At 37.7% G+C, this 14556-nt stretch overlaps 1 protein-coding gene across 11 annotated transcripts in view; it reads left to right on the forward strand.

The window, feature by feature from the left end:
* NHSL1 (NHS like 1) overlaps nt 1-14556 on the forward strand; it is a 215543-nt gene that overhangs the window by 163177 nt on the left and 37810 nt on the right. For all 11 annotated transcript variants that reach the window (XM_074333631.2, XM_074333629.2, XM_074333630.2 and 8 more), the window contains exon 3: nt 12349-12476. In XM_074333631.2, the coding sequence (XP_074189732.2) occupies nt 12349-12476 (128 nt within the window). The remainder of the gene's footprint in view (nt 1-12348; nt 12477-14556) is intronic.

Here is a 14556-nt window from a genome sequence, read left to right on the forward strand (position 1 = left end):
GAAAAATAATACAGGTAATGTTTTAAGAAACAAAGAAGTAAAGTAAAAGATGTCAACAAAGCAAAAAAAAAGGGACAGGATTTTGAGGCGGTGACAGGAATAGAGGTAATATTATCACTTGCTTGAAAAATTAGAGCCAATTAAAACATGGGAGCCTACAGGAGGGGAAAAGATTGCAGAAACAAAGAGACAATGGGAGATGTTCCATGAGGAGGTGGTAGGCAGTGAATTCCGGCTGAGGTCAGGTTTCAACTACTGTCCCCTAGACAGAGGAATGGGGTGGGGGGAGCAGGTTTTGAGATGGAGCAAAAGAATGTTGAAGTTGTTCATTAGATGGTGTTGAGGGCTTGATAGAAATATGACCCCCACGATATTACTAGTTCTTTGATGAGAAGGACTTCATTTGGTGCTCTTGTTCAGTGCTTGTGAATTTAATTAGATTGACTTCAAAAATAAATGATTATGTCATTAACGGCTTCACACACACACACACACACATACGTTTAGTATTTCATTAGACTTTTTTGGGGGGGAATTTATTTCCTTATGGAAAGTTGCCCAACCTGATAAAACAATGGATTAAATTCTCTACTGAGAAAAGAGCAAAGATAAAAATAAGGAATGGGCTGATTGGAGATGCTGTACAAAAGGGGATGTTTAATGTCTTATGCTGGACTTGATGGCTCATGGAATTTTTTTATAACGCTCACTGCTCTAAGCATGGTAACCCTGAAAGAGTTGTACACCTGTGAGACGGAAGTCAGATGCAAGAGCAAAGGAAAACTGAACAACCATTGCTTTTTCAGTAGGTAGAGAGACTTGTCTCTTTTTTTTTAATGGTTAACAACACACAAAAGATAGAATAGCAAAGACAGTCATTCAAATGATCCCAGTCTTAACAAAGCACTATGGATTGTTTAAACAAAAAGCTTTTTGTTTTGTTTTTGTGTCTGTAGCCAGTCTGCTGTTTCAGCAATTCTATTTTAATTCCTGATAAAGTGAGTAACTTGAGTGGCCTCTATATTTCGCTCAGTGCAGCATAAAAATGCTACATTGAAGGCACTGTGGATAAGGTTTGTTATCATTCACTGTACAACTGAAGTCTCTAGTGTTGGCGTAGAATCTTTGCAGGCTATTTGATATTGAGTAACCTTGGTGATGCTCCACGAGTGCCAGTGATAGGGCTTTTTCATTCTAAAGTGAAATGAGATCACTTCCAATTTGGCTGCGCTCTGGTGGTGCTCAACTAGAACTTGCAAATTCTTAGCACACTCGGTAATCATGGCCATCAGACAGCTTTCACCTTCATTTCAATCAGGTTTAGTTCTTCAAGTCTCCTTCAATTAATGTGGGTATGTGAAGAGAAGAAATGTTGAAATTTATTTTCTACAATGGCAAATAACATCTTAAGAGTCATTCTTTCCATGGTTTGCAATGAAAAATACAGCTAATAGTTTTATCCAACTCCTTAAGTTTTAATATTTAATTCCTAACTTTTTTTTGGAGATTTTTATTCTACTCCAACAGGAATTAGCTATAGCGGGAGAATATTAATCAAAATGACCTTTTTTTTTTTTTTAACCCTTCTACATTTTTACATAAAATGAAATTTCCTTGTGGTGTTTAATATCAATGCCACTGGTCCCTGGCTTTTTTTTGGGGGGGGGCATGGGCGGTCTCTTTCCAATGTGTTTATACATTAGAAAATTCATTTCCTGTTTGTTGAGCTGATGACACAATTAATGTGTATTTTTTTCTCTAATACGCCACTTTCCCCATCCCGATCACTTTCTTTCACAAAACACACTATGTAAGTTGAATGAGAAGTCATTTGGAATTGTGCTAAAATAACTTTTAGGCATATAAATTTGTCAGTCTGCTTGTTATTCTTTTTTCCTCCCTTGGCAAAGAAACCTATTTATTTTGAAAGTGGCATTCCATCACTATCTCTCTTCCACCTTCCTCTTCCCCAAAACATTTCTGGGAGCTTTCTCTGTAAATGAAACTTTCCTGTGACATCTATTCTGTCTCAACAGAAATCTTTTGGGAGTTTCCCATGATGTAGTTAGTTTTTCAATGCTATATTTGGTCAGTTTTCCCTGAAATTCTGCTGAGACTAAATTACCTTGGATAAATAACCCTGCTAGAGCACTAAACATTATCTTCCCTGTCTCATCCTCTCCCACCTTCTCTTCCTTCATCCCCTTATTTCTTGAACATATATGTGATTTCTCCCATTAAATTCTGTGTTGATGCTAGTTCCAACCCATACTCCCGAGTTGTGCTTAATAAACACTGATGACATGGCTGGTATAATTCAGAGAACCACTGCTCTGTAAATTGTCCTGTGAACTTGTTTTTCAGTCAGGTAAATATAAGCACTTGAAAGCTGGAATGTATCCCTTCAGCGCCACCCCCATCCCTTCAGCGCCCCCCCCCCCCCCCCCCCCCATTGCAAGCTCGGATTTGAACACACAGCTATTGACTTTCAGAGTTTGAGCTCTTGACTGAGGTCATTCATCTCCCTGGGTTACTAGAGCAAACGGAGACTCATTCCCTTCAAGGAGCGCCCTTTTCCTTGACACTGGAGTGATGGCGTATTTTCTTTTTAAAGATTTTATTGGGAAGGGGAATAGGACTTTATTGGGGAACAGTGTGTACTTCCAGGCCTTTTTTCCAAGTCAAGTTGTTGTCCTTTCAGTTTTAGTTTTGGAGGGTGCCGTTCAGCTTCAAGTTGTTGTCCTTTCAGTCTTAGTTGTGGAGGGCGCAGCTCAGTTCCAGGTCCAGTTGCTGTTTTCTAGTTGCAGGGGGCACAGCCCACGATCCCTTGTGGGAGTCGAAACCGGCAACCTTGTGGTTGAAAGGATGCATTCCAACCAACTGAGCCATCCAGGAGCTCAGTGGCAGCTTAGCTCAAGGTGCCGTGTTCAATTTTAGTTGCAGGGGATGCTGCCCACCATCCATTGTGGGACTCGAGGAATTGAACTGGCAACCTTGTGGTTGAGAGCCCACTGGCCCATGTGGGAATCGAACCGGCAGCCTTCGGAGTTAGGAGCATGGAGCTCTAACCTCCTGAGCCACTGGGCCGGCCTGATGGCGTATTTTCTGATTGGCCCTCTCTTTCTTTCTTACCCACAGTTAAGCAAATTATACTCTAGGACCCAGAACATTTTGTTTTAGACGCACCGTTAAGAGAGGGATATTTACTTTCAGGACTTTTAGAGAGGCTTGGATTTAATCATTAAAGACATATATTTTCTCCTATCCTCTTATGTTTCATGGTAATTTGAATGCTAAGTATCACTGAAGTGATGATTGATAAGAAGCGATCTTATGGACTCAAATACACATTTATTAGAAGATAAATTTGGATTTAATACTTCATATATGCTTTTATGTCATTGTAAGTATCCCTGTATAACTACATAAAAACTCTAAAGGAGAGAGGAGAAAAAAAATGAATCACTAATGTAATACTAAACCAAAAGGGGATATTTATTTAGACTCCGTCATTTAAAATTGCTATCAAATTATCTAGGAAAATATCCTTTGAAAAAAATCTGTATTAAATCTCTGGTGTCTTTAAGATTTAACATAGGTTTTTAACTCACTTGATATGCTACAAATAACTGAATAATGTAAAAAACATTTGACCATTTATAGTTTCTTAATTATGTTCTAATTCGTAGATTCTTGAAAACAATTTAAATAAATTGAAGTTCAACTGTTTTGAAGAATTTAGGGAAACTACACATATAATTTTGGAAAATTCAGTGTGTGACTAGTAAGGCAGAATCTTAACTACAGTATCAGTGATTTCTTTTTCTTGTCCACTATTACCAAACCCAACAAATTAATGAACTAGAAAGTAAATCCTCTTGTTTTAAAATGCATTTTGTTTTGATTTTCATTGAGAAAATCAGTTATAATGTTTACAAAGCATATTATTTGAGTGCAGTACGTTTTTTCTGTGTGCTTACTTGAAAGCTCACACTTTAGCTATTTAATAGCTGATACAGCTGTTGGACTGGAATTTACTTTCTTCTAAACATATATGATTGTCTTCTCATGTGCTCCCTGTCCTCTGGTCCTGGATAAAGATACTGACCTTTAACTGTTGTTGATAATGTGATGGATAAATAACGGGGATAAAACTTTAGAAACCAGGGTCTACCAAAAATTTGACACCTGGGTTTCATAATCCATAAGACAGACATAATATCTGCTTTCCCTTGGCCAGAAGCTTAGAACATCATGGAAAGAAATCTCAGCAGGAATCGGGCATCAAAAGATGCCCATTTGGCTATCAAACAGCTGTGTGGTTCTGAGCAAGAAACATCTGTCAGCCACAAGGACCAATCTCTAAGGTCCCCAGAAAAGTGACCCTTTGTAGTGGGGCAAGTCGAGATGTGATGACAACTCTCAGCAGACCGAACAGTAACTACTGCATATAAATACTCTTCACTTTGAGGGCTCCCTGTGAATAAGCCACTGTTCTAAGCACTTTACATACAGTAAATTATTTACTCTTCACAATGACCCTATGAGATGGGGATTTTATTCATCCACATTTTATATGCAAAAACCTTGAGACACAAAAAGAGACTTGTCCCCAGAGGTGAAGCCATTAGAATCCAGGCGCTCTGGCCCCAAAGCTGATATACTTTCCAGAGAGTAACAACTTGCAGACAATTACAGTACTTATGATGGAAAGCTACCCTCCTCCATAGCTCTGTACCACACTTATCAATGTCTACAATAACACTAGCCTTTATCTAGCAAATCAGTACATTCGGTTTTGGGGTTTAGTGCCCTTCAACTCTTTCCTAGAAAGAAATGTTGTTAAACTAGTTCTATTATAGTTTTTTCTCTACGCTTACATTTTCATAACAAAAATATGTGAGTACAAAATGAAGTAAGTAAATGTTCATCTTAAAGAATACTGGTATTTAAGGCCTAGTGAATTAAGATTAGAGAAGGACTGTTCTCAGCATTACACTCTCAAGATCCATCCATGTTGTCACAAATGTTCCTATATCATCTTTTCTTACCGCCGCATAGTATTCCATTGTGTATATGTACCACAACTTCTTTATCCATTCATCTATCGAAGGACATTTTGGTTGTTTCCATGTCTTGGCCACTGTAAACAAAGCTGCAGTGAACATTGGAGCACACGTGTCTTTATGTATAAATGTTTTCAGATTTTTTTGGGTAAATAGAGAAGGACTATTCTCTTTTCCTCAAAGGGAAAGAAGGTCTACAGGTGAAAGCGCTATGTATCTCATACAGGTCATGAAAATGTTAGCAGACTCAGCATTTTAACATGGGAAAGAAAATGCTTTGATCCCATATGGAAAGTATTTTATAAATTCTTAAATGTATATTAATTATACATGATAATGTATACTATATATTACCATCACCAGGTTCCAAGTTCTCTTACAGACGATGGCAGTCCAGCTCCTACCGGACCACAGTGGCAGCCACCATGCTTGCAGGGCACCCGACTTACTGTGCTACTTCAAGGCAGCATAGTCAAAATGCCACCCTCCTTTGAGGTTTGCCTCAAGCCTTCTCCTCCACAGAGCCTTCCTTAGTCACTCAAACCTTCCACTCTAGCCTGAACTCTTCAATGTTATAAACCACATTGCATATTTCCTTAGATCCTCTGCCATGCCTCTCATAGTATAGAGATTCAATTGATGTTTTCAATGAAAGAAAAGAAGTAAGGAATTACTCTTTTCTTTCATTGAAAGACACTACAGTAGCAACGACTGCTGAAGAGGCAGGATCATAGTTACAAGAAGTCATTAGCCACTAAGATAATTCTCTTTCCTCCATTACTTAAGTATTATGATGCCAGAGCAAAGCTTCCCATCCCACGTTTCTCCACTAATTCACAAATATTTATGAAGCATCTACTACCTGCCAAGCACTGTTACAAGCCCAGGAGATTCCACAGTGAACAAACAAATTCCTGTCCTCATAGAGCTTATGTTCTAAGGAGGGCACAGAAAGCCAACAGAAACAATAGTCAACTACCTGGCATGTTAGAAGATCCTGAGTGCTGAGAGAAAAATAAAGTAGGGAAGGAAACAGGGAGTGGTGTTGAAGCAGGCCTCACTGAGTGGTGACATCTGAGCGAAGAAAGTGGGTTCCATCACCCTGAGAAAGAGCTGGAGGGCAGTGTGGTTTTGGCTGAATGAAGAGGGAGAGCAGTAGGAGATGTGGTGAGACAGGGGAAGGGGGGACAGAACAGGCAGGACCTTGCAGGTTACTGTAAGGATTCTGGCTTTTACCAGGAGGCAGGGGGTCGGGGAGTAGCTTCTGGAGACTTTGAACAGAGAAGTAACATAATCTCACTTGCATTTCTCACCTTCTTCCTGCCCACCCCCTTCCCCAAGGTGCTAGGACTTAGCTCACACTACTCAAATATAGAATTGACATCTTAGCAGTAATGTGTCTCCTGGTCCTTGAACACAGGCTAGCTCTTGATTTATCCAGATCTTTTAATATTTTCTCAGCAGAGTTTTTGCGGTTTTGAGTGTGCAAGTCTTACACATCCTTTGTCAGATACATCCCCGAGTAGTTCATCTTTTTGATGCTATTATAAATGATCTTTTTAAATTTTAATTTCTGATTGTTTATTGCTGGAATATAGAAATGTGATTGATTTTTGTATATTGATCTTCTATCGTGCCATCTTGGTAAACTCACTAGTTCTAGAAGCTTATTTGTGTATTCCATACAATTAAAAATATTTCTGTGGGAATTGAAGATACTTATGAATTTCTTCCACATCTTAGCATCTCCTGGTTCCTTAGTGTTAATTTCCTAGAGCTGCCATGACAAAAGTATCACAAATTGAGTGGCTTAAAACAACAGAAGTTTATTGTCTTATAGTTTTGGGGGCTACAAGTCCAAAATCAAGGTGTTGGCAGGGCCGTGCTCCCTCCAACCTCTAGGGAAGAATGTCTCCTTGCCTCTTCCAGTTTTTGGTAATCCCAGGTGCTCTTTGGCCTCTGGCAGCATAACTCCAGTCCCTGCCCCCTTCTTCACATGGCCGTCTGCCCTGTGTCTGTGTGCCTTTGTGTCTTCATATCATCCTGGTGTCTCTGTTTTCTCTTCTCATAAGGACATCAGTCACTTTGGATTAGGGCCTGTCCTAATGACCTCACTTTAACAGGATTACATCTGAAAAACCTTATTTCCAAATGAAGTCACATTCATAGGCACCAGGGGTTCAACATATCTTCTTGGGGTTACACAATTCAACCCCATAACACATACTTGCAGATCAAAGAACCTCTATCCCTTCCTCTCCTTGCTTTAGTAATTATGATATATTAAATATGAGGTGTGATCAAAAGATACAGTGAATGTTTAAATTAAAAAAATGTATTACAGTAAGACACATTGCCATTTATCTCCCTCAAAATATTCCCCCTCACTTCAAACACACTTATCCCATCATTCTTGCCACTTTCTGAAGCAGTTCTGGAAGTCCTCTTTTGTGAGTATCTTTATCTTCCATCATGATAACGCCCCATGTCACACATTGCTTCTGGTAGGGCAATTTCTGTCAAAAAAAATTATGGTGTGTCCTCATCCACCTTATTCACTGGATCTGGCACCATTTGACTTCTGGCTCTTCCCCAAAGTCAAAATGACCATGGAAGGAAACTGTTTTTAATCGATTCAGCACATCGAGGCAGCCACAACAGCGCAACTAAAGACCCTCATGAAAGAGGACTTCCAGAACTGCTTCAGAAAGTGGCAAGAATGATGGGATAATGTGTTCGAATCAAGGGGGAGTATTTTGAGGGGAATTAATGGCAATGTGTCTTTTACTATAATAATTTTTTTTTGTTATTTAAACATTCACTGTATTGTTTGATCACATCTCATATATTTACCAAGCACCTGCCTGATACTCTTCCTGTGTAAAAATGCCCCTGAGTTATGAGGCTTCAAATTATGTAAAACTAATTAGGTAATAACCTTAGAAATTCTGCAGTTAGATCAATTGAAGTATTTTAGCTCTATTTTTGGATTGAGAGGAGTTAGAAATAAATACTCAGGCCATTGACAATAAGAGAATCCCAGTATGAGTGTAGTACATACTATGTTTCCACGAAAATAAGACCTAACTACAAAATAAGCCCTAGCATGATTTTTCAGGAGGTCATCCCCTGAACATAAGCCCTAATGCGTCTTTTGGAGCAAAACTTAATGTAAGACCTGATCTTATTTTCAGGGAAACACGGTACTTAGGGGGGGAAAAAAAATACAGCCTCATGTTGTTTTTATGAAAATGTAGCCTACAGCTTTGTAAAATGGTAGAATCATAAATAATTGTGAAGCCAAGCAAATCTTTTATGTATTTAATACATTTGATAAGTGGAAGAGTTTGAGGTGTTACGGCTTATGCGTAAATTCTCACAGCAATGACCATTTTTTGAGCACCTGCCATATGGATAGTTCTCTGCCAAGTTCTGGCCTGCCTTTGCCTAGTCTCTCACCTCAGAGAGCAGAGCACTTGGAAATATTTGTTGAATGATTAGGTCCTCACAACAGCTGCCCAGAAGCAGTAATGTCCCAGCTTTAGCGGTGGAATCTGAGCTACCAGGAAGTCACAATGCTGTCCCCTAGGTCTCACAGGTAGCAAGTGGTGCCAGGTCTGTCTGGATCCTAGACACTCCTCCATGTAGAGTCCCTCCCATGGTTAACCTGTTCCTGAAACACAGAAGGGTAGGTTTTCATTGTTGTTGCAAATTTCACTTCAAAAGCCTCTCAGCCTCATTCAAGGATTAAAAATAAACATTAAATAAGTGTTGGGAAAAGGGTAACAAGAATCTGGAAAATCTTATAGTGAGTGTTGTCCCTCTGTTTGGAAAAGTCATTAGAGCTGTTTTTGGAGATATTCTCATTTTCCCTTTTGCTTTTGAGGTAAGATTGCCCTTTCTTGTCCCTTTAAAGTTAAGTATAGCCATGGGGCTTGTTTTCTCCAAAGAAATGGGAGCGGAAGTAAACCCTGGGTGCTTCTGGCAGAAGTTCCAAGGGCCGATGTGCAAGGTCCCACGTTCTAATGCATTGCCCTGTGACTGAGGTAGAAGTTCACTCTGCCGGGCCCCTGAGTGACTGGTGAGCAGAGCCCTTGTTAGCTCTGCTTGAACGAGGTGAATGTCCAGGAATCTTCTGGTTGTGTTAAGCCACTGAGATTTTTGAACTGTTTCTAACTGCTATACAGTCTAGCTTATTGTGACTGATTCAATAAATTTAGGAACAAAACATAGAAAGTGGAAGTTCATCATGGATTTCTAGTAGAGAAAACTATTTCGAAAAGAACTCTTTAAAGCTTCTTGCAATAGACTCTATTAACGTGTCTAAAATATTAACATGAGAAGTCTAAAGAATAGCTTTAATGAGTGAAGATTTGGAGGTCAAAGCAGTATTAAATTCATGAGATGGTTAGATAACCATCTAGTTCTATGATATTATTATTTTTATTATTATTATGATTACTGCTGTTGTTGTTATTTGTATTTAAAACTTTAGTCTACCAAGAAATGTTTGTCCACTGTTCTTGCACTGAAGAAAATAGTTGGACATGAAAGGAAAGAGGAGGAAATTTCTGGCTGGGAAACCAGAGGATACAACGAACAGTGACACCTTTATCTAAGCAGAACAATAATGGGGTTTTACTCTAAATTTCTGTTGCAAGGGGAATATGTGTTAAAGACAGATCTTCTATTACATTTAGTATCTTGTTTCTAGCCTGTAGTTGCTGGCATAATCTGGCTTTAAATTATTCTTTGCCTTTCAGTTACTCAGTTTAGTGTTTGAAAAGTCTTTGTTTATTCATGATGGCTTGAACTTACTTATATCTCACTCTACAGATAATAAACTCGGATTTTAATCAACAAAACCATGGTTTTAGACACTAAGAGCTGTTGCAACTTGACAAGAAAAATTTTTTTAGATTTCCCCTGGAGTTGGAATAAGTGATAATGGCTATTAATGAATTTACTAGATTTCAGAAATTTGATAAGAGTCAGAAAATTGGTCATCTGTCATAAATTTATGTGGCTGAGTTTAATCTTAGATCCAACATTTCCTTTGATAGTCTACTATTTAAACATTTCTGTGATATAAACTTCATTGTTTAAAAAGGAGGCATTGTCTTTTAAACTAGGCACAAAAGGTGACACTGTATGTACTAATAATTGACAGACTTTCATGCTTTTAACATATGGATAATTTTGCAATATTTTGGTATTTTAAGATTTAACATGCATCAAGTAGTTTTAGCTATTTTTAATATTTTGTCAAGAATAACAGAACTAATATCACCTTTGGAGAGAATCTAGCTCTGTAATCCTTATTTTCTAGCAAAGGAATCTTTTTCAAATACAATCTGACATGGTACCCAATACATAAAGCAGAATTTTAAAATTATAAAATTTTATAATTCCAAACTTATACTTACTATAGGGTCAGTTAGTGAGAGGAAAAAGACTATTTTGACCAACAGAAAGACTTAGTTTAAAAGGGCCTTGTCCTTCACTTTGTATTTTGTTTTGCTTGGCAAGTATTTGAAAATACTGAATTACATGGTAAGTAGTTGCAAGTGGTAACCGTTTTTATTGGTTTGTTTTACAAGGTTCACCCTGAATTTTTAGGAGACTTCAGTTTTATAGGACCACAGAAAAGTTAATATAGTAGCACAAGTTAATGAAATGTAAAACTATTGAGCTTGAGTGCTTTTTTTTTTTTATCCTAGCTTTAAGGTAATTTTTAAAAAAATCAAAACATTTACAGAATCCCAAAACTGCACAGAACAGCTTTTGAAAACTACTAATCATGCTTTATGTAACACTATCTCTGTAGCGAGTATAGATTCTGATTGTACTTTTTTTTTTTTTTTTTAAGAGAAATTGTCAAATATCTCTCATTGAAAACGGTTGGAATAGCATGAGTAAATCCTCATTAAAAAAATAAGTTGTATTCTGGAAGTTTCAGAATTTTCTTTTTAATGTCCATTTTGCTCAATATTAAGAGGGGTTACCAGTGCAGCTCACAAATTATGTAGCCTATAAGTGACTGCAGTAATAATATTTAGCTCTCTTTTCATTATGTGTGCCTTTTTATGTTAGTTTGGCATTCTAAAAGAGCTTCAAGACTATTTCCATGGGATTTTTAAAAATCTGATTTGTAGTCCTGGATTGGAAACTTGCTCTATCCACTGCCACTGTGGGATAGAAAAAAAGAGTGAGGGCTTTTTTTATTCCCCAGTTGGAGAATTTTTATACCTCCACTAAAGCCACTGCTTGTCTCCTCTTTGAGAAATAACCATAGATCCTAGTGTTATAAAGGATTTCTGAAGATGCCCTACTTTGGTCCTGTGCCTTTAGGTGCATAGTTTTTTAAAGCTGTGCAAAGAGGAAACTTTTCCAAACACAATTTGCAGTCCTTTAGTAAGCTGGATATTTAAAGGAACTCAGTGGCGACTGCTTTTGCAAGGCAAATGCTCCTCTAAGATGGCGCCTGGGTAATTGGAAAGCTCCTGGGGCTTAAAAAAGCTATTAGAACTCTTTTTGCAGCACTTGCCTGTCTCCCACCCCACCCTACCCCCCACCCCCTTACCCCCCACTGATGAGCGTAATCAATTCAATAATTCCTCCTGAAAGACAATCCCTAGTCTCTAAGCAGCCAGTGGCCTCAGTCCCCCTGTGTGCCAGGGCGCCATGCCCCCTACTTACCTCCCACTCAGTGCTGCCAGGCATTCCTCTGTGGACTGGCAGACATCTTAGCCTGCCACCAGCTTCATATGAAATTCCACTCAGTGATTATAGGCTGTTTAGCATCAAAGTTAAATTGAGAACAAAAAATGAGAGCATTGTAGTCCATGATTTCTCATGTCACTTCCAAACGATGAATCTAGGAAACAAGCGTAGCATGAAGATTGCTTGTGGTTTTTGATGTTGAATTACAAAATCAATTGTTGTGTGTCAAAAATTATAGTAAGACACTGGTTCAAAATCTGAGTCCACTGCTTACTTGTATAACATTACAGAAGGAATAATTTAATTACCCTCAGCCTGGCTAAGGGTTATTGTGAAGTCTGAAGGTAATCCCTTTAAAGTATATATTAACATGGTGTGTCGTGTATAGTAGGTGCTTTACTAATTCTTCGTCATTTTTAATCATCCTTTTCATTATTAATATTATTATTTTGAAGTTCTATTATGCCTAAAGAAATATTACTAGAAAAGGTAGCTAATGAGGAGTAAACAGATTCTGGTTTTTAATACCTTTTCTCCCTCCCCACCTGTCGCTCTGCAGAATGTGATAAACTGCGGCGGGATGGCTACCGGAGTTCTCAGTACTACTCCCAGGGACCCACCTTTACCGCCAACTCTAGTCCTCTCTGTGATGAGTATCAAGATGAGGATGAAGAAACAGAGCAAAAGGTAAGGCTTCTGAATTCAACATGGGATCCTGACTGGATTCCAGAACAGACAAAGGACATAAGTAGAAAAACTGAAATCAGAACAAAGTCTGTTTTTTAGTTAATAGTATTATCCCAAGTTATTTTTGTAGTTTTGAAATGTACTTTGATTATGTAGCATGTCAGCATTAAGGGAGATTGGGTGAAGGGTACACAGGAATTCTCAATATTATCTTTGTAACTTTTCTCTAAGTCTAAAATTAGTCTTTTTTTTTTTTTTTTTAAGGTAAGGTCCTGATCCAAGGAATTTGTTAAAGGGGCATAATGAGTGTATTTGTGTATTTTGAATATTCTCTTTTGAGTAGAAGTAAAAATCTTATTACTGTTTCTTTGCTTTTTCATGTGATCAAGACCCCAGTTAGATTACGAAGATCTCAAAGTACAACAGGAAAAAGTCATTGCTTCACACTAGTCAGTGTTTTCACGTAGATCAAACATAGGCAGGGCTTTTGCTTGTTATAGCACTGGTCAATTCTCTTTTATGATGCTGTTTCATATTTGCATTCCTTTTTCTCATGCCATCTCTTGTGCTTTGTACAAATTACTTAAGACAAATATATTTTCTCGGTACTAAATGCACATGAAAGAATAAAAATGTGTGGAGATTTTTAACTTCCATAGTTTTATTTTTCATTTTATTTAGTAGTGTTGACTTACACAAATTACTAAACAAATAAGGTTTAATGAACAGGGTTTGGTTGAGAAACCATTTTAAATTAAGAAATTTTTCAGTGGAATTAGTTCAATATATCAATGTCTTAATGTTTGGAGAACATTATTCAAAATATATTATCTTTCCTCAAGTATGTAACATCAGAGAAAAAAAGTAGATAACAGTTGATCAAAAATTACTACCTTAAATTTATAGTTTTCTAATTAGGTTAGTCCTTTGAGTCTCCAAAATATACAAAGAAAGTCTCTCTATAATACTCAAAGCAGCTATTTCAAAATTGATCTGGTCTTTAGTTTTAAAAACTTATTTTTTCTCTTTTTGGAATAAGTAAGAAAAATAAAAATCAGAATGTGAATTATATAGTGAGGATTTTGTTTTATTTTGATTTAAAAACTTTTTCAGTTTTATTGAAGTATAATTTACAAATAAAATTGTATATATTTAAAGATGATTTGACGTATGTGTACTTTGTGAAATAATCATGATCAGGTTAATTAACACATTATCACCTCACATAGTTACCGTGTGTGTGTGTGTGTGTGTGTGTGGTGAGAACACTTAAGATCCACTCTCTTAGCAAATTTCAGGTACACAACGTAGTATTATTAACTGTAGTCACCATACTGTACATTAGATCCCAGAGAGCTTACTCATCTTAAACTGAAGGCTTGTACCCTGATCAATGGTGTCTCTCCATCTCCCTCATCCGTGATATATATATATTTTTTAATCCAGATATACTTTAGCCTTTCACTGATGCACAGAGAAGAAAGAGCTTTCAGTTTATAGTGGGACCCAGTGACACAGAGGTAGTTTCTGGGTGCAGCGTGATTATACAAGTTGTGAATATCCAGGAGTACACAGTCTCCTGGTGGCAAATTGGCTTTACCAAGACAACATCCTAAGATCTTCTGGAAGACAGTAATGTAGTTTCTAAATTCTCACATAGCTATTTACTTAACCATGACACTTAAATCTGAGGGAAGTTAAGTTTCTATGGAGTAGTTTCTACTCCTGTGTGCATTGCCACAGACCCCTCCAGGCAGCCTTCTTCCGAATGTGTGAGAGAGTGTGGACAAATCATTACCCCTAAGAAAACAAGACTCCTGCCACGTTGAAAATGAGTCAGCAGATAATGATCATATGTAAAGGAATAGTGTGTGTGTGTATACACACACAGATGAATGTCATCCTTTATGTGATATGACGTGTCGTATCTTAGTAAGCATAAGAAGTACCTTGGTATGGTTTGGTAGCACTGGGACCACTAGAGTGGGAACCCGAGGTGATTGTAGGACCTTAGACAGATCTCCTCTTGGGACCACAGGTTCCTTCTGTAAAATGGGAGTGTTGGACTATGGAGGAGCCT

The sequence above is a fragment of the Rhinolophus sinicus genome, chromosome 2 (assembly GCF_057876585.1).
Source record: "Rhinolophus sinicus isolate RSI-liver-muscle chromosome 2, RSI-T2T, whole genome shotgun sequence".
NCBI lineage: Eukaryota > Metazoa > Chordata > Mammalia > Chiroptera > Rhinolophidae > Rhinolophus > Rhinolophus sinicus.